Raw genomic sequence first — 24,614 nt, 5'->3', positions numbered from 1 at the left:
AAATCATTCCTAATCCAACAGTGACCCTCCTCTGGTGCTGTGATGCTCATCCTGCTAGATTTGGGTCCACAGGTTCTATTTTTCTAGCCTTTTAATATGATCTGTCTAATTTCCCTTGAATATTCCATCACGTTGGCTCAACTTTATCTTTAGGAAAACAGAATGAACAAAACAACGTAGGGTTTGAAGTTTTATGATATCAACTTGAACAGAATATACTGTATATGCCATATAGCATGACACTTCTATAAAACAATAACAATCATCTCAGCATAAGAAACAAACAAAACTGGGTCTGTGCTGTTGTGTCTGCTGGTTATGTTGTTATTCTTTTTAAGGATTCAGAATAAATTAATAAATTGTGAGAGAAACAACTACACACACAGAAATTAGTACAAACAAAAATACACAGTGAGTACTGGGACTGAACTTATATGTCGACCTCATAGTTTTCCAGCTCAACACGGCATCTTGCTGCGTGGATACCTTCTTACAATGAGAGTAGCTGTTAAATGAGCTTAGTTTTTGGAGTGTGTTTTTCAGTTGGTCAGTTTTTAGTCTGTTGTTAGTCTGTTGTTAGTTGCTAAGTCATGCCTAACTCTTTCTGACCCCATGGATTGTAACATGCCAGGCTTCTCGGTGCTCCACTGTCTCCTGGAATTTAGAGTATTATTTAAATATTATTTTATTTTTTATTATTCATTATTGGTAAGTATTATTATAATGACAATATTTATTTTTGTTTCTTTACTCTCTCCCTGGTTTTACTTTATACATTGAAAATAAGATGACAAGTATATTTATAGTACAATTGAAGTTTCACTTCTAATAATTCTATTTTTTATATGCTGTTAAATGTCTTTTCTGTGGCACAGATCCTAAAAGGACACATTTAGTATATGTAATATTGTATGTAATATATATAAACTACTGCATGTGTTTTGCTGAGAGAGCAAATTTTACATAGCACATGGAATTATGTCTTTGTCTGTTTTAAATGGCAGGAGAAAATATGTACAAGTCAAAATAACATTTAATATATTTTAACAGAAATGTTCCTAATAACGTTACTTCAAGTCCTACATCTAAACTGGTGACCACAACGAAGCCGGTGATCACCACCACCAAACCGATCACAGTGGTGAACCTGCCAGCCTCAAAGCCAGCTGCCACGAGACCTGTGGATGAGAGACCCGCAGCTGGGAGATCCGTGGCCACCAAGATGGACAGTGCCAGGCCCGTGGCCACCAAGACCGAGGCCACCAAACCCGTGGCCACCAAGACCGAGGCCACCAAGACTGAAGCTGCCAAACCTGTGGTCACCAAGGCTGAGGCTGCAAAACCCACGGCCACCAAGACTGAAGCCACTAAGACCGAGGCTGCAAAGCTCATGGCCACCAAGACCGAGGCCACCAAACCTGTGGCTGCCAGGCCCGAGGCGGCAAAGACAGCCACAGCCAGACCTGCAGCAGCCGCGAAGCCTGCAGCAGCCAAACCTGCCCCTGCCAGACCCCCCACTGCTGCCAGATCCATGGCCACGAGGTCCGAGGCCCCCAGGCCCCAGGCAGTCAAACTGGCTGCCAGCAGGCCCGGCGCTGCTAAGCCCGTGGGTAAGAAAGCCACCAGCTTGTGCTCTTCTCATTTATTGTGTCCAGGGCTTGTCCCCGGAGCCTGTTACAAGGCAAACCAGACACAGTCCTTGATCTGGGATCTGAGATCTAGATGCAGTATCTTGTAAGGTGTTGCTCTGAGCATAGAATTACCAGAACATTGCTTATTTTCTGTATTCAAAAGCAATCTTTCTCTCCCCTGCCGCGCACCCTGCAAGGCTGATGAGTTCCATGCAAAGAGCAAGTGAAATAAATCCCCCTGCCTTTGCTGCCTGTTCTCCCACACTCCCCACCCCAACTCCAAGCCCGCACCAGGGGAGCTCGGGAGTGACCCATTCTCTCCGGGATGTAGCATGTGGCCAGCCCCCAGCCCAGCTGGAGATGCTGTTGTCTTAGGCTAAAGGGAGAAGTTCTAAGCCGATGTAGAGTTTTAGACCCCGCCGCGGGAGTGGGAGAAGGATAAAGCCTGTTGTCAGCACTTAGGCAGTGAAAAAGATGTTTCTAGGCTTTAGTTCTGGAGCTAGACCTCCCTCCCTCAGACTGTGACCCCCAAAGTTCTGGATGGAGCTTTGCGGTTACAAGCCTTGTCCCCGCTGTGAAGCTCATAGCCGCAGAAAGGAAGCCCAGGCTTTGTGCTCTGCTTACCTTGTGCCATTTTGTTCAGCAAAGAGGAAGGTTAGAGCCAGACCATCCGTCTGTCCCTGCAGGCTGGACGGCATGCTGGTACTGCCCCGGGGAAGAGTACATTCCAGGCTGGATTTGATGATCAGGGGCAGGTGGGCTTCACGGGACTCAGACTGTGCTGTTTTATTTTTCCCTCAGAGAAGACGCTTAGAAGTTCCTTTGGAGTCACAAACTGAGTTGAAAAGTGAAGGCAGGATGTTTGTGCTCCTGAAAAAGTGGACATTGTCTTCATTTTATGAACAGAGAGAGAGCAGGGATTCCTTCAAAGAATTTCAGGTCATGCCCTGAAGTTCCATGATGTGTATTTAATAGACTAAATTATGGGGCTTATTCTGTCTTGAAGATTTCAGATTAAGCACGCTGGACTGTGCATTTTCAAAGTATCTTCTTAATTAGATTTTCAACAGGAAAAAAAAAAAGGTAGTGTTATACCTGGTAGATGAATGATGAGATTTTTGATTAATGTGAATTTCACATTTCGCATATGCTGGTAGTTACATCAGTCTTTCTCAGGAGCTTAAATGAGAAATTACTCCTCTGCCTCCCCTAAGCTTCAGATCAACTGTCTACTGGTACATATCTTTAAGATTTCACCTTTGGCCTATATGTTACAGTCATTTAGGGTTTTACTTTTTATCAATTAATTTTTTAAAGATTTTTTTTTTATGAAGATCATTTTAAAAACTGTGCATCTATTTAATTTTGTCTGTGCTGGGTCTGCGTTGATGCCAGGGCTATTCTCTAGTTGCAGTGGGCAGGGCTCCCCTTGGGTTATGGTGCACGGTTCTTAGCACCATGGCTTCTCTTGTGCAGAGCGTGGGCTCTAGGCGCACGGCCTCCAGGAGTTGCGATGCACCAGTTTAGCAGCCCCTTGGCATGTGGGATCTTCCTGGACCAGGGATCGAACCTGTGTCTCTTGCACTGACAGGCAGATTCTTATCCACTGTGCTACCAGGGAAGCCCCTAGGGTCGTATATTGTATCTCATGCTCTCTACACTCTGCTCTATTCCGCAGTGAAGGCACCTCGCGAGATCCATGTGTCTGAGGTCACAGAGAACAGCGCCAAGCTGCACTGGGAGAGGCCCGAGCCCCCCAGCCCTTACTTATACAACCTCACCGTCACCTCGGCCCACGATCAGGCCGTGGTTCTGAAGCAGAACCTCACTGTCACGGACCGCGTCATCGGGGGCCTGCTCCCCGGGCAGACTTACCACGTTACGGTGACCTGCTCCCTGAGGTCTCAGGTCAGAGCCATCTACCAAGGCAGCTTCAGCACGAGTAAGTGCAGGGTCGCCTTAAGGACAGTCGGTACCCCTCTCTGCACAGGGTATCAAATGGGGTGGTCAAGGGAACAATTCCGATTCACTGGACCTTGTCCTGAAAAACAGCAACAAGGTTGCAATGAGATCCTGCACATCCTGGTTGTACCGAAGTTGATAAATTAACAAAACGGAAACTGGGCAACTACTGTGAACTATTACCCTGCCTTTGGGGTCCTGGGCTACTTGATGGAGGAAACCTGATCCATGGGGCCCGAGTGTAGCTACTTCCCAGGGAGGAAGAAATATGCCTGCGGAACCTGGCTGGGTCTCAGCCACCCACCGTGCCTGAGCGTCGGAAGCACGTTTCCGTGTTCAGTGAACGGAAAACACCCTGAGTCACCCTCCGTAGGGAGTAACCAGGGAGCCCTTGGAGTTGCGCCATCCCAGGACCGCGGGACGTCCGCAGCCCTGCAGAAAGGGCACCGGCGTGCCCCTCCCCTGGGCCCGCAGTATCCTGCCCTGCCCTCTGCTATGTGGGCCCCGTGGTTCCTGTGCTGCCCCGGGGTTTGCCCATGCATGCTTTCCCGGTCTCTGTTCAGTACTCATGCCCCACCCTCCAAGTTCTCCTGGACCGCCCCCTTAACCCCAACTCTTCTCCACCCCTGCTGCTCCTGGGACGTGGAAGGGGAGGCTCCCACTCTTTTCTCCTGGGCCAGTGTCATTCACATCAAGGAACCATGAGTGAGGATGGGTAGTTCTCATCTGTTACCATGCAATGCAGAAAGATATGAATCCAAAGACCATTCAGCCCCAGGGCTCTGTTTCCTAGGACAGAAACAGCAGAAGTTATGTGGAAACTGTGAGGACCTGTTCCAAGTTCAGAGGTTTTCTCTGTTTGCTTGTTGAGATGAATCAGATATGTAGACAATTAGATAGGAGTTGTGTGTGTAGAGACTTCTTGGGGCTCTGTGTTTCAGTGGCCCACCATGATCCAGAAAATCAAGCCTGCCTCAGTCTCTTACTTTTCTGAGTTACTTACTAGGGGTGAATCTTCTTTTTCAGAGAAAATTCAGCCTCCACCTCCACAAACAGAGCGATCAGCCTCTAGTGCAACCATCAACCTAGTGGTGAGCGCAGACCGGTTGGCTGGGAGTAAAGCAGGTGAGCCGCTGAAAATCTTAGGTGTGTTGCAGCACTAAGAAAGCATTCTTGGGACTACGCTGGCGTGTCCAGTGGTTAAGACTCCGTCTTGCCATGGCAGGGGGCATGAGTCTGATCCCTGGGTTGGGAAGCTAAGATCCCATGTGCTATGTGGCGAGGCCAAACGTTAAAAACAAAAGCAGAGCTAAAAGCAGAACTCCACGGCCCATTCACACTTAAAAGGAGAAAGTCCAGTAAATTATACTATTAAAAAAAAAAAAGAATTCTTCCAAACAGTTTAATCTGCTGGGGTTCTAATTCTCAGACCAGGAGGGACTTGTATGGGGAATGTTCCAAAGTGGCTCTCTGTGGTCCATCCTGGTCTTAACTTCCATATTCCAAGTTCCAAATGGTGGCTTACCTTGCCGGTCCCAAGGTTCTTAGAAAAAGCTGACCGAGGGCAGCTTTGGGGGACTGTAGCCAGGACTCAGGAGTCCCTTAGTCATTTCCCCGGTGCCTCGTCTTGGGACTTGAGTTTATTTGTGGTCTGTGATGCAGCACAGCATAGGGTTTCATCCACTCAGTGATTTAATTTAGTAAGAAACGACTCAGAAGAACACGAGACAGCTCAGTTTGGAATCCATGAAATTCGGGGGTTTGGAAGTGACTCACGGGATTGATGCTCTGGTCCCAGTTCCTCAGCATATACCCTGGCTTAATCTAGCCTGCCCTTCTCTTGGGCCTGAGCCGAGCATGTGCATGTTCTATGTGAAATCTGTGACAAGTTAGATGTGTTTCTGGAAGTGACAGCTGTTTGTTGTTTTTGTTCCTGGGCAGTGGAACTCTGGGCGACCCATAACCTCTCCTCCAGGGGAACGTGAGCTGTGATTGTTGATCTGTGGGAAACCAGTTATTGAAATGGCCAATATGCTTTGCTTAAGAGTATTCTGCCAAAGATATTGGTATTAATTCCACAGTCAAAATTCCATGGGATTTAGATATCTTTTTGGTTTATAGACCCCAAAGCAAAGGGTTTCCACTAATTATGGGGACGGTTTGTTAGTTTTGAAATTAATATGTTGGCTCCAGAGGGTGAGATAGTTAGATAGCATCACTGACTCAATGGACATGAATCTGAGCAAACTCTGGGAGATGGTGAAGGACAGGGAAGCCTGGCGTGCTGCAGTCCATGGGGTCACAAAGAGTTGGACAGGATTTAGCCACTGAACAACAACCTATTGGCCCCAGTCAGGAGGAGGGAGGTGTATTTCTTTACAGAGTTTGTTTCTGTTATGGATTAGGGCGAAAGGCATTTCCTGGGTGCTGAGCCACTTTTGTGGATCCTGGATGTTCAAGCAGCTACGCTTTCCCACTCTGTCCTGTATCATCAGAAGCAGCGGCACGCTCATTTTTTGAGCTGTGAGGATTCCCCATTTTACTCTTTCCACTGCAAGTTTTAAAATGATCCTTGTTTCTCCACCTCACCCTTTTTGTAGCGTCTGTATCCTAGCTCTGCTGCTGCTGCTGCTGCTGCTGAGTCGCTTCAGTCGTGTCCAACCCTGTGCGACCCCAGAGACAGCAGCCCACCAGGCTCCCCCGTCCCTGGGATTCTCCAGGCAGGAACACTGGAGTGGGTTGCCATTTCCTCCTCCAATGCATGAAAGTGAAGTCGCTCAGTCGTGTCCGACTCTTAGCGATCTCATGAACTGCAGCCCACCAGGCTCCTCCGTCCATGGGATTTTCCAGGCAAGAGTACTGGAGTGGGATGCCATTGCCATCCTAGCTCACCTGCGTTTAAATGAAACTGGGTGGCTTCCTCCTCCACACCTCCATCTCCTTGGGCCTGCTTGGAAATATAGGACTTGGTTCTTTTAGTTGTTTCTGGAGGAGTCTTGTCTGTTACTAGAGTAGTATTTTATTCCGCTGATGGACTTTCCCCCTGTCCATGTATACATGTGTATATCTACATCTGTATTTTCATATTTATCTATCATCTCTTAATTCAGCCATAACCCATAATGACTTTTGACATAAGGAGTTATTACAGAGAAGATAATAAAGTCAATACAGGAACTATGAAACGGTTACATACTTAGATGTTTAATGAGGGTCAGCAAACCAACTACTTATAAAGCTGCAAAACGTTTCAAAATAGTTTATATTTGGAAACAAGTTTAGGAATTGGTCTGTGATAGAGGTTGTTATTCAGCTGCTAAGTTGTGTCCGACTCTTTGCAACCCCACAAACAGAAGCACGCCAGGCTCCTCTGTCTCCACTGTCCCCCGGAGTTTGCTCAAGTGTGTCCATTGAGTCGGTGATGCCATCCAGCCGTCTCATCCTCTATTGCCCCTTCTCCTGCCCTCAGTCTTTCCCAGCGTCAGAGAGCCAGGTGTGTTTCAGGCTCCTCTGGCCTTTCCAAGTTCTTTCCTGACATAAATGTATGGGAATAACTCAGAAATTCATGTTACATTGGGTAATTAAGTTTCAACTTCTTAAGAGTTGTGTTAAAAAACTATAAAAACTTTCAATGTTATGACTTTTAACTTAGACTAAAAGAATGGCAGTAAGGATGTGGCATGATAGTTTGAGATGTAGGAGGAAATTGAAGTCTCAATGCCTCGGGTTTTTTTTTTTTGAAATATATTATTGAAGTATATATATTTGGAGTCATTGAAGTATAGTTGAATTACAGTTTACAATGTTGGGTTGGTTTCTGATGTACAGCAAAGTGACTCAGATATACATATATATTCTTTTTCATATGGATTATTATATGACATTGAACATAGTTCCCTGTGCTAAACAGAAGGGTCTTGCTTATCTATTTTATGTGTAGTAGTTTGGATCTGCTAATCTCAAACTCCTAATCTCTCTCTCCTCCCTTGCCTCCTTTCCCCTTTGATGCCCATCGGGTTTGTAGGCTTCTTTTCTATGTCTGTCTGTAAGTCTCTGTTTCATAAGTTCATTTGTATCATACTTTAGATTCCACATATAAATGATATCAAACGGTATTTCTATTTCTCTGACTTAATTCACTTAGTAAGATCATCTCTTGGAGAAGGCAATGGCACCCCACTCCAGCACTCTTGCCTGGAGAATCCCATGGGTGTAAGAGCCTGGTGGGCGGCAGTCCATGGGGTTGCTAAGAGTCGGACACGACTGAGCGACTTCACTTTCCCTTTTCACTTTCATGCATTGGAGAAGGACATGGCAACCCACTCCAGTGTTCTTGCCTGGAAAATCCCAGGGACGGGGAGCCTGGTGGGCTGCCGTCTGTGGGGTCGCACAGAGTCGGACACGACTGAAGCGCCTGAGCAGCAGCAGCAGCAGCAGCAGGACCATCTCTAGGTCCGTCCACGCTGCTGCGAATGGCACTCTTTCATTCTTTTTTTTGTGGCTGAGCCGTATGACATGGTGCGCATACCCCACATCTTCTGTATCCATTTCTCTGCTGATGGACACTTAGGTTACTTCCATGTCCTGGCTATCGTAAATAGTGCTGCCGTGAACATTGAGGGGCATGTATCTTTTCAAATTAGAGTTTTTCCAACCCCTTTGATTTCTGCTCATAATCAAGGGACCATGGATCAGCTTTTGTCTCTGCTCTGGGGGTTTTCTGCAGCCCGTAGCCCACCCAGCATGGTGCTTGAGTTCAGAGAAGCCGTAAGGGACTCACTAGGATTTCACCAAAGATGGGGTCAGGACTGATGACATTCTGATTTCAGAGTCCCTGAGATCGGTGCATGTTGTTGCCACTTGTTGGTAACTTCATAGAGTGTGGGGAATGTGAAACTTCTAGAAAATTTGATGCTTCATTGAGAGAAAATAATTGGGAATAAATTGCACAGTGAGATTTGGGGATGTGTTTGGTCTTCTTATGTGTGGTCCAGAAGGGATAAGAATATATAAACAGTGTTGAGTTAATATAAACAACACAGTCTTTAAATAGGCATCTTGCTGGGCTGTCTTGTTTTTTAAGACTGAGTCACAGATTCAGAAGTAGGAAGGTATTCTCAGTCCACACCTTCAACGCTTAGGTCTCCTCTCTTCACGTGACAGAGAGAAAAGAGATGTTAAAACCGGGGCTTGTGTGTCTTTCAAGGTGACGACTGGTAGTTAGATTTGTATGAACCCAAAACCTTTCTCCTTCCTTCTGACCTGTACAGAACCCTCAGCCCCAGGACCCGAGTGCTGTTTCTCGTGTGTGTGTGTGCACAAGTATGTATATTTCCCCCCAGTGATTCAGGTCAGTCTGAAAGTATAAATTACTTGCTCTTCTTAACAAGGTTCTGCATAACTGATCTCTAGCCCACAAGTAACAAAACAGTGCTGTGCCTGGAGAAGTCACTTAGCAAACATTTGCTCGTGAACATATGGAGTTACACGCACACACACATACACATACCCCGTCTTGAAAGCTCTTCTTGAATTAATTGGGTATTTACTTTAGAATGTATAAATTCAAAATGCATAAACAGATCAGGAGATGAAAGCTTGCTTTCCTCCCTCCCAATGCCTCCCTTCCCTCTCTCCCATATAATTAAGATGTTTTAGAAACTTCCTCAGGGGGTAAAACATTTTAACAATATTCATGTTTTGGCAGAAAGAAAAAAGAATAACAACAAATCATCGTTTATAAGTAACTTTACAAGTACAGTAACTGTATTCTTCCTCCGTAGTTGTATGTGTATTTCACATCTGAGTGTCAATTGCCACAATATGCATTCTTTCTGCAAACCTGTATTTTCTAGGCAATGCAGGCAAGTATCAGTTTTAACGCCAGCATTTTTATGTGAACATGAATACAGGTTGATTCTTTTTGTTTTTTGCAGCTCCAGTTCACTAGAAACGTGGTTTGTGCTCGCAGAGATGTGGCCCTTTCTTGTATAGTAAATGCTAGACACTTTTGTCTGTGTGCCTTTTTTACCTCATGAATAAAAGATTTCCTAGGTTTTGATTCTGTCTTTAGGAACTGAATTTTGTCATAGTTAGCCACTCTGGGTTTGGGGAGCATGGTGACCAGTGTTTGAATCTGTGCAGGAATCTGTGGGCCAGAATCCTGTGAAATGAACAAGTGTCTGATCCGTGGCATCCAGTGACGGGGAGGAAGACTGGACAGTACTAATACCTGAGTTTTCGTTGGCGTTTGTTAATGTTCACCGCTTTGGAAATGCACATTTGATAGGTACTTCTTTACCAGAAGTGTGACACAGGCCCAGAACGTGAGGACACCCTAGCGAAAGGATTCTTTGTCTCCCCTGATGAGGCCTGGCCCTGTTTTGCATGGAGTGTGAGCTGTGGCATCAGTGTGAGGTGGAATGTGAGTAAGGCAGCAGTGTGAGACGAAGGTTGACCACAGCAGCAGACCGATAGCATCAGGATTCCAGGCTTTGCAGTCCTACACGATGCATAAATAAGTATTTACTTATTTATTTTTAGCTGTGCTGGGTCTTCGTTGCTATGCGTGGGCTTTCTCTACTTGCGGCACGTGGGGGTCTATCCTTCTTTGCGATGTGTGGGCTGCTCGTTGCGGTGGCTTCTCTTGTTGCGGAGCACAGGCTCTAGGTGTGTGGCCTTCAGGAGTTGTGGTGCATGGGTTTAGTTGCTCCGTGGTACATGCAACTTTCACCGACTGTGGACTGAATCCAGGTCCCTTGACTGGCAGGCAGATTCTTAACCACTGGACCACCAGGGAAGCCCCATGATTCCATTTTAAATGGTTAATCCTTTTTTTTTTTCCTCAACAAAATATAACAAGCCCTGTGAAAAGAGAAAAAATCCCCGCCCACTTTTTGCTTTTCTCAGCATCTAAAAGAAACACACCCACTTTTCTGGGATGCATTTGCTGCCTGAAAATGGCATTTAGTAGCAATTAAATGTATCTTCCAGTGATCATCACAGTCTTAAAGCACAGACTACGATAGGTGTTTCTGTAGTGTGCTTCATTCCTGCTGGTTTGGAGGATACTGCATTTGTATTATGTTTCTGTCACCATCTCTCTCTTGTTTCTCTTATTTTTGGCTGAAGAAGCCTTGGAGATATATTTTATATGCATATGATTAGTAAAGCAAAGATTCTGAAGGTTTCAAACAGCAAAAAAAAAAAAAAAAAAAAGACCTCAGAAAATTTGCTTTTTTAGTGTTATAGAATGAATCCTAAACTATTGACCTACCTATGTATGAAGAGATGTTTCGGTGCAAAAGGGAGTCAAATAACTAACAAAATCTGTAGCATTCATTTTAGTTACTCTAGAAATTAGCAGTCTGTAGAAATGACCATGCTTTGTCTGAGCAGGCATTTCTGGGTCAGTTACACAGCTCAGAAGGAAATAAGTTCACCAATGTTTTGCCTCCTTTATTGATTCTAAGATGCACAGATTTTCCCACCGTAGTACTTCCAAAATGGAAATGTGACTTGAAGTTGATGACATGTTGTGTCTTATTGGCAGCATTTTCTCTTACTTAGCGGAATATAAAACAATAATGCATCATAAAATTAAGGTATCTTAGATTTGATGAAATCCAGTATTTGTGTGTTCTACCATGAATATATAGTGTTGGCTGCCATAAAATGATGTGATGTGGAAAATATATGATTTTATGTTGATAATAATTTAAAGAACAAGCTTAACCCCACAAACTGAGGTACGTTAAATAGCTACAAACACTTTCTCTCCTTGGTTGAAGAGACATAGCCATCTTCAAGGCAGTGTGTTTATTGCTGCGTGAGAAGGTAGCTAAGTTAGCTACCATGTTTAAATCATGAGGGGTCCCCAAGGGCATTTGGCATTTTTTTTACTGTGAAGCATAAAAGTCTTATGAAATGATACTTTATTGGTTAAGACCTGAAACTACATTTAACATACAGCTACAAATACATTTAAAATAAAGTCAAAAATGCAGAAAATATTTCCTTGGTAATTCTGAGTCAGTAATCAAAATATAGACGTGGGAAAGTTTTATTTATTCCAGCCAGTTGTATCTGCTTCAGAGGTTTGGAAGCGCTTCACATCATGTCAACAGTGTCTGGTCCGAAGGCAATTAAACCTTCTTGTTTTGAAGCCATTAAACTAATAAGGAACATAATTGCACGTATTTATATCTGTACCATAAACACTTTCCACTCCTCTTAAGCCCCACAATTTTGCTTAAGAAAGTACTGAAATATTGATAACTTGCTGGCTTGGAAAATGTCAAAGATGATGCCTTTAAAAATGCTACTTTTAGACACTGTAGAAATCTCAACTGATAAAAGACAAGAATTTCCAATTTAACATGTTTTCAGTTTTAGATACCTTTTTCTAGTAATAAAACAATAGATACTCATTGTGAAGAATTCAGAACATACCGAAAAATGTTAGAATATAAAACCTCCCATTTTGATGCTTGAGAACCTACTGTGGATCTCCACTCAGTGCTCTGTGGTGACCTAAATGGGAAGGAAATTAAAAAAAAAGAGATATATATAATCTATGGCTTCCCTGGTGGCTTAGATGGTAAAGGATCCACCTGCAATGCCAGAGACTTGGGTTTGATCCCTGGGTTGGGAAGATCCCCTGGAGAAAGGAAAGGCTACTCTACTGGAGTGAGTAGAGAAGAGGAAAGAGAAAAGGAAAGGCTACTCTACTGGCCTGGAGAATCCCATGGACTGTATAGTCTATGGGGTCACAAAGAGTCAGACACGACTGAGTGACTTTCACTTTCATACTTTTCAGGGTTTGATCTCTGGGTAGGAAGATCCCCTAGAGAAGGAAAGGGCTACCCACTCCAGTATACTTGCCCAGAAATCCCGTGGACAGAGCACCCTGGCAGGTGTCATGTCCATGGGGTTGCAAAAGAGTCAGACGCAACAAATATGTGTACTATAGTGGACTCACTTTGCTGTACAGTAGAAACTAACGCAACATTGCAGAGCAACTATACTCCGATACAATTTAATTTAAAGAAACGGAGAATCCCAGGATTTTGTCTTTAGATACTACTGAGGCCCATGTTAATTTATTTCTCTTGGTTCTTCAAGTGTCTGTGTGTCCAGAGTGGTCGTGTCCTGATAGCTCATTAGTAAACCTTACAGGTCTTGGCAGTGACTCCTGCTGGAATAAAGGATGTAGAATGCAAGAGCTGTGGTTTAGTGCTGGAGAGCAAAGGTGAAGATCAAAGGAAACTGGAAAAGCCAGTGGGTCAGGGAACACTGTCCTACTGCAGGGCTGCCTGCAGGCTGGGCATCCTCGGGTCTGCTTCAGAAAGCACAGTGCAGTAGGACCTAAAGAGAGAAACACGGTTGGCCAGGACGGGAATGCACTTTGAATAAACAACGTGGAACCGACCTGGGCCCCTGGGGGATGCTGTAGGGAAGAAAGAGGAGGGGATGAGGTGACCATTCGGCCAGGTTCCCACACTAATGGGGACCCACTGCTAAACAAGGGATGTGTGTTTGTGGCTGAATGGTCTTACTTTGCTCAGTCCCCTCTTTCCTTAAAACCAGGCCTTCTGCCCCAGTGCTGGCACTTATAAGAGGAGGAACATTGGTTTTGTGAGTTATCATCACTTTATCCCGGCCTCCTCAGGTCTTCAAAAAGCTCTGGGTAGCATTGCTGGCCTTCTGGGCCTCTGAAAAGTCTGCAACTCAGAGATGCTGTAATTGTGGGGCCACCTTCCTCCTGCAGGGGTGATAGCCTCCCCAAAGTCACCAGGCAGTGTCTTAGACCAATTCTGAGCTTCAATCCTGTGCCTGTAAGTCTGGTCCCTTGTGGCTGACCCAAGCTTTGGTTTTCTATCTGAAGACCCAGGTCTTTCCTTTAACTTCTTAGTATCAACCAGCATTTGCAGAAGCTCACCACCCCTGCCACCCCTGCAGCTGGGGAGAAGGCCCCCAGAGATGTGAGCCTGGTGTGTGTGTGTGTGTGGAGAGGGGAGCAGTGATTCACACATGTAGTTACATAAACAAGTAGCGTTGTCCACTCCACGGGCTTTGTTTTACGTTTCTCAAATTTTCAGATAACAGTTGATATTAATATTAATGCGTCTCTCTCCCAGCCCGATCTAGAGTTTGCCAAAAAAACTCTGTAAACAGAAGTTTTACTGTGTGTGAACTATAGACTTTTCTCTCCAGGCATGGTGGAAAATGTAGCTTTCACTCTGCAGCTGGGCTGTATCAGAAGCATGCATTTAAAATGCATTCAAAACATAAAAGACTTCCTTAACTGGCAAAAGAATGCTTCTCTGTCTTCAAAATAGCTTTACTAGGTGACATTTTCGCTGTTGTGAGTTTTACATCAGTGTTAGCACTTCTTTTGGCTTGTAAACTTTGGCTGGTCACAAAGTTAGTAGCTACACACACACTTGTATGCATATACGCACATACTCATAAAGGATTTTCTTTTCCCACTTTGACTTTTGTTTTTCATCAACTTGGCTTGTAGTGAAATGGAGAGTCTTGTTTTTGAACAATGTTCTGACAGAATTTAATTGCTATTTTGCCAAGGAGTAGAAAACTCCAAGGTTTTAAAATTTAAGTTGCTTCTCTGGGGGTTGAGCATTGAAAGAAATGTAGACTAACTGACTCAGTGATTGGAAAGGGGAAAACAAGTTCATTTCATCTGAAATCATCCGATAATAGTTGCCAACATTTGAGATTCCAAGTACAGTCTGTGAAGCCCTTTTATTGATAGGACTGTATTTATTGCTCTCGAAGCTGTAGGTGATTATTATGTCCCCCTGACAGTATGGATATCGAGGCTCTGGGGGGTAAAGGAATTTTTCCTTCTGGAAACGCTTCTGCTTTCTTTCTCTGACAGCACTGAGATTAGACCTTCAGCTCCTCCTGCGAGGAGCAGAGTCACTTACACATCCGCATTAATCATCTTTCCCCATCTTGTTCCTCAAGATATATGTAAGTTGCCAAAGGACGGCGGAACTTGCAGAGAGTTTGTATTAAAGTGGTACTATGATTCCGTAACTGAAAACTGCGCCCGATTCTGGTATGGAGGCTGCGGTGGAAACGAAAACAGATTTAATTCGCAGGATGAATGTGAAAAGGTTTGCCCTCCTGGTAAGTGATTCTGATCTTGTGTTCGTGGTTTTTGTAGATAAAGGATCCAGGCCAAGCATTCATCTTTTAAAGATGTTTAATGATAATGATGCTGATAGATTTGAAAAAGAAGGTAAACTGGATTTTCGGATGAGGAAGTTGTACAAATAAAATACATAGTATTCATTTTCTGAGTTATTATTATCTCCTAAAAGCGTTTTTGCCAATGAGGAAACATGGCTAACCACTCCTCACCCTTTGGAAATATTCCTAAGCTGCTGGGACTTCCCTGGCAGTCCCGTGGTTAAGACTCCATGCTTCCACTGCAGAGGCTGTGGGTTCAACCCCTGTTTGGGGAACTGAGATCCCACATGCCACCCTGGTGGCTAAAAAAAAAAAAAAAGAAATATTACTAGGTTTCTGGTATTCATAAATATTGTAACAGAAATGATTATTGGGAAAATAATGTAATGAAAAATTAATAATAGCCTCTATATAGTCTGTGTGCCAAGTCGCTTCAGTCGTGTCTGACTCTGTGTGACGCTATGGACTGGAGCCCACCAGGCTCCTCTGTCCATGGGATTCTCCAGGCAAAAGTACTGGAGTGCATTGCCGTGCCCTCCTCCAGGGGATTTTCCCGACCCAGGGATGGAACCCACGTCTCTTACATCCTGGTATTGACAGGCAGGTTCTTTTCCACTAGTGCCATCTGGAAGCGCCTATACATATAGTCTGCGCTAAGTCCCTTCAGTCATGTATGACTCTCTGCGGCCCCATGGACTGCAGCCCACCAGGCTCCTCTGTCCATGAGATTCTCCAGGCAAGAATACTGGAGCGGGTTGCCGTGCCCTCCTCCAGGGAATCTTCCCGACCCGGGGATCAAACCTGGGTCTCTTTTGTCTCCTGAACTGGCAGGCGGGTTCTTTACCACTAGCACCACCGGGGGAGGCTCTGTATAGTCTATTCATCTTTAGATAATCCTGCTTCCTCTAAATAATAAAGTTGACAGCAAGGCCATCTGATAGCTCTATCGTGTTAGGCAAGTTGATTGATAATAAAGTCACAACAACTACACAGGGAGTCTGGGGCCAGCGCCGAACGGGAGTGTTGGATTTGCTTAACGGCCAGGCGGGTGATACCAGGAGATAGAAAGGGCTCAGAGGACACAGAGAACCCCGAAGTCCAAGCTAGGAAACTCCAGGGAGCCGTTGAAGGAAACGAGCTGACGAGTGAGATTGATGGTGAAAGCCAGAGGCCATGGACCATTTTCATGAGAAACACGATATTCTTGCGGGTCAATCATGTGACTTTCCCCCCTCTTCTGCCCTTCCATCCTCACCCCCTCCCCACCCCTCCAGTGCCCATCAAGCAGCCCGGAGTTATCGCCGCGATGGGGACCTAGGCGTGGCCGACCAGCGACACATACCTCTTGAAGAAGAAGGAGTCAGCCATCGCCGTTGTCTTTGTAGGAGCTCTGGGTGTAGATTCCCTCGCACTGTACCGTCTCATGCTTTGATTTACACCCGGACTTGGGAGGAAGCCTCTGCCGCGTAACCTATCAATATGGTGCTACATGTGTCTGTGGACCTGACCCTCTTCGTCTCCGGGCGATTCCATCGTACACCCTGAACGTTAAGTAACCCACTGCTGGCGTTTATGTGAACGTTCCCGTAGACTCAACTTCCCTCTGGAGTTTCACGTTATGCCTCTTTCAGGCAAGTGTAAGATCTAGAAAATAAGCCCCTGACTTCACAGCTACCCTGTATACTTCTGCTTGGTTCGTTTTCTCGCCTCTTTATTAAGCATGACTTTAGATGGAAAGCCTGTGTATGGAGAAGAAACAAGAATCCAGCTTTTTCATCCCCCCCGCCCCCAATCTCCTGAAGTAGATTTCAAGCTGATTTTCTTTTTCTAAAGCTTCTAACAAACTAGTTAGAAGGAAGCAAAATCCCTTAACCTTGGCGCACTGTTGTGGGACCAACGCCTTAATTAAAGAATGAAAAGAAAGTCACGATAGAGAAGATTTGTTGGCGTTCCTCTAATGTGTGTGTGTTAAAAAAAAAAAAATTTTTTTTTTGTGCGGGGGGGGGTTAATTTTAATTTTAAAATTTTTAGGAAATTTATACAAAGAAACTTTTTAATAAAGTATATTGAAAGTGTGGGTTTGGCGTTCTTGGTTGCGTTGTTTCTATATAGCATCTGTCGTCAGAATCTCCCCAGGCCGGGAGAACTGGGCCCTGTCCAGGTGCATAGTCTTGCACACCACCCTCTGATGTCCAGTGAAGGGCAAAGGTGCTCTATCTGACAGAGCGTGGGAGACCCGGGGGGTCCAGCCCACCTGCCCTCCAGTGCTCCATGACCAGGTGGATCACAGTCTTTGCTTAGGGCCCCTGGAGTCTCCCTGGCCTGGCCTTCACGCCCCACTCTGACTTGTAGCTGTGTCCCAGAGACGTGGCCTCCCCCACTGCCTCTTTGATAACCGTTTCATGGGGGCTCTGTTTGCTTCCATCCAGAGGCTGAGAAGTGGGAGGCCTCTGGCCCAGGACTCCCCAGCCCCTTTCCGGAGTCTTAGACAGACCATAAAGTATCTTTTTCCTTTAAAGACCCCCTTTCTCTTTCCTTCAGAAATAACACAAGAAACAAAGAAATACATATTTAGGCGTTACCTCAATTCCACTTAGGAAGGAAAGCGAATTTCTGTGATGAAGTACAAGGACCCAGGCAAGGGCCTTTGGTAGAGCTCCTTGGGTGGGGACAGAACTGCTTTATGTAAGACGGGGGACGGTCTGTCAGTTACTCTGTTGATGGAGGTGAGAGAGGACGAGTCAGCGCTTGTCACGAGCCACGGAGATGGGTGGGGAGAGACTGGGTGGTCACAAAGACCCCTCACTCCTTGTGATTTCCACCCAGATCTTTAGGTGCAATTTCTAAATTCACCAACGCACTCAAAGCGACCACATTTGCCTAGCACCTGGAGGAAGAACTGAGTTTTGTCCCTGAGTACATCTGCCAGAGCAGGTAGACCAAGAGTCAGGGATGGAGGGGAGGACCATGTGGACAGAGGAGAGCCCTGCTGGAATCTGCAGGAATTCGGGGGAGGACTTGGCACTTCACAATCCATGACTCTGGGGATTTGAGTTTACCTGCAACTTGCTGGGGCAGAGAGCCCAGGTGACCATCAAGGCAACTTTGGGGGCGATTGCAAAGCTTTGAGGACTCCCAAGAAGCTCTCATGGTTGGGGGGGGCCCTGGACCACCCCTGCCCTCTAGGGCACACTGCCTGCCTCCCCATCTTTGTAAGGCCCTCCATCCTCTCCCAGTTGTGGAGTCTGGAAGTCCAAAATCAAGGTGTTGACAGGGCCGTGCTGCCTCAGAAGCCCACAGCGCAATCCTTCCTTGCTTTTTCCTACTTTCTGGTGACTCCTTGGTTTGTAGGCACGTGAGTCCCATCTCTGCCTCTGTCCTCACATGGCCATCTTCTTATAAAGACGCCAGTTACGTGGGACTAGCACGTGTGTGTGCTAGGTTGCTTCAGTTGTGTCTGACTCTTTGCCACCCTATGGACTCTAGCCTGCCAGATCCTCTGTCTGCGGGATCTTCCAGGCAAGAATACTAGAGTTGGTTGCCTTTTCCTTCTGAGATCTTCCTGACCCTGGACCTGAACCCGGGTCTCTTAGCGTCTCCTGCATTGGCAGGCGGGTTTTTACCACTAGCACCACCTGGTAAACCCACACGAGACCAGGGTGTATAGCCTCATCTCACCTAACTATATCTGCAATGGCCCTATTTCCAGATAAGGTCAGATCCTGAGGTCCTGAGGGTTAGGACCTCAGCATATCTTTTTTTGGAGGGTGGAAAGAAAGACAGTGAAGTCGCTCAGTCGTGTCCGGCTTTTTGCGACCCCATGGAATGTAACCCACCAGGCTCCTCCATCCATGGAATTTTCTAGGCAAGAATACTTGAGTGGGTTGCCATTTCCTTCTTCAGGGGATCTTCTCGACCCAGGGATTGAACTTGGGTCTCCCGCATTGCGGGTAGGTGCTTTACCATCTGGTGGATGGCTGGGGGACACAATTTAAGCCATCTCACATCCCACAGAGGTGGGCTCCAATTCCAGCTCCCACCTCTGATGTAGAGGCCCTGCCAACAGGAGGGCAGCAGCTGCAGTGAAGAGTGAGTCTTGTTTCTTATCAGAGTGAGTCAGTTTCTTATCAGCCCTGGCTACTGAAACAGTGGCTGCGGGATCCTCAGGCCACTCCTATTCATTGCACACTCGCATCCCGGATGCTGCTCAGAGCCTTTCCCCTGTGGTCCAGCGCTGGCTGGTCACCTGGCCCCAGTGACCGGAGCGGAGAAGCCCTCGGCTTGTTTCCGCCCCACTTCCTCTTTACTCTCCACACTGGAGGGGTTTTCTGGGCTGGAGCTCTGTCCTGGGCTCCAGAGGTGAACTTCCCTGTTGGTCTCTGTTGTTCTCTCTCACCATTCCCCCCCACCCTGGTCTCCCTTCTGCTGTGGGGTCCCCTGCTGACTCTGTCTTGGGGTATAGGTTGTCAGTTCTCTGGAGGAAGCTGGGGAGCCCGCTCCTGGGCAGTCTGGCTTCTGTGAACCTCCTCTTCCTCCCCCACAACCCCCTCCTGGGGATCACCTTCCCCACAGACCCTCAGCACTGGTGTCTTTAAGCAGGAATGAAACCTCCTGACGAGCAGTGGCAGCCAGGTGGCTTGGGTCCAGCCAGATTTTCAGGTCACTTAATCTACAAGAGATTTGCATGACCTTGCCACACTGACTGCCACATCCTTCCTTTCATTCAGCCAGGGGTCAGGGTCCTAGGGCCCAGAGGTCCGGCCCATGGTCAGTTGAGATCTGGTCTCTGGCCCCTGACTTGGTGGTGGTGGAAAGGAATGATCAGACCCTGGTATCCAGCCCTGGGTGTTTCTCTTAGGGCTTTTGGATGGGAGCTGGTCCCCATCAGCAGGGATGGGGCTGGTCCCTGTGGACAGGTGGATGTCCTTTCCCGATGCCACTGAAGTGGGTCCGTTCCTTCCCGCCCCGCCCCCAGGAGGTGAAGGAAGAGCACGATGTCTTCATAAGCACATTGTTGTCCCCGAAAGGCCCCTGACCCCTCCCCTGGCCCTCATCTATGCCATCAGCGACTGGGGCTACCCTGCAGTCGCTCTGAGCGGGGCCCCCAGCCATCAACTCTGGGAAACAGGGTCCACCGGGCACTTGACACCAGCCTCTTGCAGGAACCTGAGGAGTGAAGCGCTCTGAGCCCCAGACCCCTAGTGCAGGCTGAACACTGCTCCGCCCACACCCCTGGATGTCCCAGGAGTGAGCCTTGGCACCCCAAGTCACCCCACGAGTGTGTGAGCTGGCATCAGCACGCGTTAGTGGCAGGCTCCTTGAGGGGACGGGAGAAAGCTCGTCACGTGTCCATGGTTTGACTTCACAGGCACGCTCTTGAACAAGTTGCCTTAGCCCCAGAGTTCTCCTCCCCCAGCCACCACTGCAAGTCTCCCCTCCCCTTCCCTCCTCCAGCTGCTTAAAATCCCCTCCACCCTCACAGCGGTTTTCAGATCTTCCTCTTGGTGGGAAGGAATGCTTAGACCGAGAAAAGCAAAACCCGAGAGACGGCGGAGTGGTGGACCTCTTGTTTCCTGCACGGTACACATGGGGTCTGTTCACCCATCGCATTAAAAACAATCAACTTTACATAAGGTAAAATGCATCCCCTTCTGTGTGTGGCTTGATGAGTTCTCACAAACGAGTGCACGCAGGCAACCCTCACCACGTGCATGGTGGTCATTACTCCCACAATCCCACCCGGCAGCATGTATGTGTAAATGAACAGCAGTTAAAGTGTTCCTGACTTTTCTCCCAGTAAATTTGCAAGTAGAGATTTATCCCAAGGAAACTGTCAGAGATGCACAAAAATTTATGTTCGAGGATATGGCATTAGGTGCAATGACAAAAATGTATTAGAGATTATCAAAATGGCCAAGAAGAAAAGGATGCTTAATCAACAAAAGAAAAATACAGCCATTAAATATGTCGTAATGCAGGTAAATGGTCCTTGCAATTAATCAATTGATGTATATGATACAATGTTAAAAAATATAAAGATCTGTATATTTAATATGATACTTTCATATACATGTGTACGTGCACACATGTGTACTTCTCTTTGGTGAGAAAAAAATAAAAAATACAACAAAATTTAAGCAGTGGTTATTTCTGGCGTGGCGATTTAATGTTCTTTAAATGTTTCTACACTTAAATTTTTTTCTAAAATAAACATGTATTACTCTTATCAAGCAGTTATTTTAAAATGGAAGATATTTTTATATACAAATGACACTATTTGAAAATTTTAATTGTTTTATAATCTGTGTTGTATGGACGTCCTTAACCACCTATCATCATTCTTTCTTTTGTTCCATAAGTGCTTACTGAACGTGTATCATGTGCTAGACCAGGTCTAGGCACTAGAAATGCAATTCTGTTGGAACTGACCTAGTTGGGGGAACCAGACAATACAAATGCAGCTATAAAATGTGAGGAGGTGGGAAGAGAGGAGGAGAAAAATAGCCATGGCCACCTTTCCGATTCCCGTGGTGCCATTAGCATGTAGGGATGCCCAGGAAGAGAAAACGTGGTCTTTGGGAGAGCTTAAATCAGGCCGCACACATCACTGCAGCCACACCTCACACTCACACCAGGGACGCTCAGATGTGCAGAATCAGGCCCAGCTGGAGGGAGAGCTGCCGTCCTGGGGACCCCATTCAGCCACCAGATGTGTGCCCTACTCAGCTGTGGCACTTTCCCTTCCCAACGTCCAGACCTCATCTTGAAGCTGCATTTTACCCCAAAATTAGTTATAAAAAGAAGTAGAACAATCATGAATGGGTTCAGTTATCCCAGATTTTCAGTCTCACATGAAGATCCCATTTTCACATAATTCTGCCTTGTTAGTGGAGACAATTAGCTAATTAATTCATATGACAGCTGAGCATATTGTATGTGTTCCTCTGGGCTTTTAGGGTGAAGTAGAGAACAGACCAGACAGGATCCCTCACCACACAGGGCTTATGTCCTCCTGGCGGGAGACACACAGAATGCAAGGACCAAGATGAAGAAGGATCAGTTCAGCTCAGTCACTCAGTCGTGTCCGACTCTTTGCGACCCCATGGACTGCAGCACGCCAGGCCTCCCTGTCCATCAACTCCCAGAGCTTACTCAAACTCATGTCCATTGAATGGGTGATGCCATCTAACCATCTCATCCTCTGTTGTCCCCTTCTCCTCCTGCCCTCAATCTTTCCCAGCATCAGGGTCTTTTCCAATGAATCAGTTCTTCATATCAGGTGGCCAAAGTATTGGAGTTTCAGCTTCAGCATCAGTCCTGCCAATGAATATTCAGGACTGATTTCCTTTAGGATGTGAAATTTTGTTGCTGAACCACAAAAGATGCTGGGATTCTTGGCCTCCGGAGGAGAAGAATTCATTCAGTCAGGGGCCAGAGATGAGGCTTGATCACTCAGAGCTTTTGTGTCATAAAGTTTTATTAAAGTATAAAAGATATAGAGAAAGCTTCTGACATAATCAGAAGGGGGCAGAAAGAGTGCCCCATTGCTAGTGTTAGTAGTGGAGTTATATACCTTTTAATTAGCTATTACAATGAATCTACCAGACCACCTGACCTGCCTCTTGAGAAATCTGTATGCAGGTCAGGAAGCAACAGTTAGAACTGGACATGGAACAAGACTGGTTCCAAATAGGAAAAGGAGTACATCAAGGCTGTATATTGTCACCGTGCTTATTTAACTTCTATGCAGAGTACATCATGAGAAACCCTGGGCTGGAAGAAGCACAAGCTGGAATCAAGATTGCTGGGAGAAATATCAATAACCTCAGATATGCAGATGACACCACCCTTATGGGAGAAAGTGAAGAGGAACTCAAAAGCCTCTTGATGAAAGTGAAAGTGGAGAGTGAAAAAGTTGGCTTAAAGCTCAACATTCAGAAAACGAAGATCATGGCATCTGATCCCATCACTTCATGGGAAATAGATGGGGAAACAGTGGAAACAGTGTCAGACTTTATTTTTGGGGGCTCCCAAATCACTGCAGATGGTGACTGCAGCCATGAAATTAAAAGACACTTACTCCTTGGAAGGAAAGTTATGACCTACCTAGATAGCATATTCAAAAGCAGAAACATTACTTTGCCAACAAAGGTCCATCTAGTCAAGGCTATGGTTTTTCCAGTGGTCATGTATGGATGTGAGAGTTGGACTGTGAAGAAAGCTGAGTGCCAAAGAATTGATGCGTTTGAACTGTGGTGTTGGAGAAGACTCTTGAGAGTCCCTTGGACTGCAAGGAGATCCAACCAGTCCATTCTAAAGAGATCAGTCCTGGGTGTTCATTGGAAGGACTGATGCTAAAGCTGAAACTCCAATATTTTGGCCACCTCATGAGAAGAGTTGACTCATTGGAAAGGACTCTGATGCTGGGAGGGATTGGGGGCAGGAGAAGGGGACGACAGAGGATGAGATGGCTAGACGGCATCACCGACTTGATGCACATGAGTTTGAGTGAACTCCCAGAGTTGGTGTTGGACAGGGAGGCCTGGCGTGCTGCAGTTCATGGGGTCGCAAAGAGTCAGACACGACTGAGCGACTGAACTGAACTGAATCCTTAGTACAGAGTTTAAACTGAGTTGTTTGTTTTGTAATCATCAGTTCCAGGCTTAAAGATAAAAACGTTTTATGTGACTAAGGAATGTAGAGGGAAAAAAAAATGTTTGTCCTTTCCTCCTCCTCGAGAATTCCAGACCCCTCTCTCCTTGGGGACCCCCGGACTTCTTATCAACCTGCCTAAGAATTGACTCTCAGATGGACTGGTTAGATCTCCTTGCAGTCCAAAGGACTCTCAAGAGTCATCTCCAATGCTGCAGTTCACGGGCATCAATTCTTCGGCACTCAGCTTTCCTTATGAAGATGTATATGCAGAATCTAAAACAAATGATACAAGTGAACTTATCTACAAAACAGACATAGAGTCAGATATGTAAAAACCATCTGGTTACCAGAGAGTGAACGGGGGATGGGCTGGGAGACTGGTATTGACATACACACGAATGTATATAAAATAGGTAAATTATAAGGACCTACTGTATAGCACAGGGAACTCTACTCATTGGGAAAAGAATCTAAAAAAGTGGATGTATGCATATGTGTAACTGATTAACTTAGGTGTTCAGCAGAAACCAGTGCAACATTTTAAATCAACTATATTCCAATGAATATTTTTTAAAAAAGAAGCAAAACGTGGACTTGATTTTGCAGGAGGTGACCAGGCTGTGGGGCAGGAGGCAGGTAGTGCTGTGCTGGGGTGGCTGCCATGTTTCAGGAGTGGGAACACCATGGGCCTCATTGAGAAGTAGACGGAAAAACACCTGACAGCCAAGGGGGTAACTGAGGAGAGAGTTTGGGGCAGGCAGGGCTGTGAGAGCAAAGGGTGTGCATCAGATGGAGGAGAATGCCATGAGCTGGGCTGTGTTGCATGAGAGCAAGGGGCTGGGGGACCCTTGGGAGCCCAGATCACCCGACTAGTGACATGGAGCCATTGTTCAGCAGCTCCATCCAGGGACTGACAGCAAGGTCCTTGACCTCTACAGGATCCACTGGTTGCCATGTGTAGACCAGACATGAGGTCAATGAGGGGCTGACACCAGTGATGGGGTGGCGATATTGTGGTGAGGCTGCGGCAGAAATTCACATGAGAGGCGGTGGTGACAAGGACCGAGCAACAGCAGACAGAATGAAGGGGGAACTCCAGGGACACTGATCTAAAATACGAAAGAATTGATAGTGGCGTGGAACTACAAC

The 24,614-nt window shown here is 46.2% G+C and overlaps 1 protein-coding gene across 1 annotated transcript in view; it reads left to right on the top strand.

Moving 5' to 3' along the window:
* The window catches only part of COL6A3 (collagen type VI alpha 3 chain), a 91,151-nt gene extending 74,264 nt beyond the window's left edge, over positions 1-16,887 (top strand). The window contains exons 41-45 of the mRNA XM_019957961.2: positions 1,051-1,610; positions 3,310-3,573; positions 4,620-4,718; positions 14,583-14,747; positions 16,085-16,887. Of these exons, the coding sequence (XP_019813520.2) occupies positions 1,051-1,610; positions 3,310-3,573; positions 4,620-4,718; positions 14,583-14,747; positions 16,085-16,128 (1,132 nt within the window). The 3' untranslated portion in view covers positions 16,129-16,887. The remainder of the gene's footprint in view (positions 1-1,050; positions 1,611-3,309; positions 3,574-4,619; positions 4,719-14,582; positions 14,748-16,084) is intronic.
* The last annotated feature ends 7,727 nt before the right edge of the window (positions 16,888-24,614 follow it).

This window comes from Bos indicus, chromosome 3, assembly GCF_029378745.1.
Source record: "Bos indicus isolate NIAB-ARS_2022 breed Sahiwal x Tharparkar chromosome 3, NIAB-ARS_B.indTharparkar_mat_pri_1.0, whole genome shotgun sequence".
Lineage (NCBI taxonomy): Eukaryota > Metazoa > Chordata > Mammalia > Artiodactyla > Bovidae > Bos > Bos indicus.
This window is presented reverse-complemented; position numbering and strand designations above follow the sequence as displayed.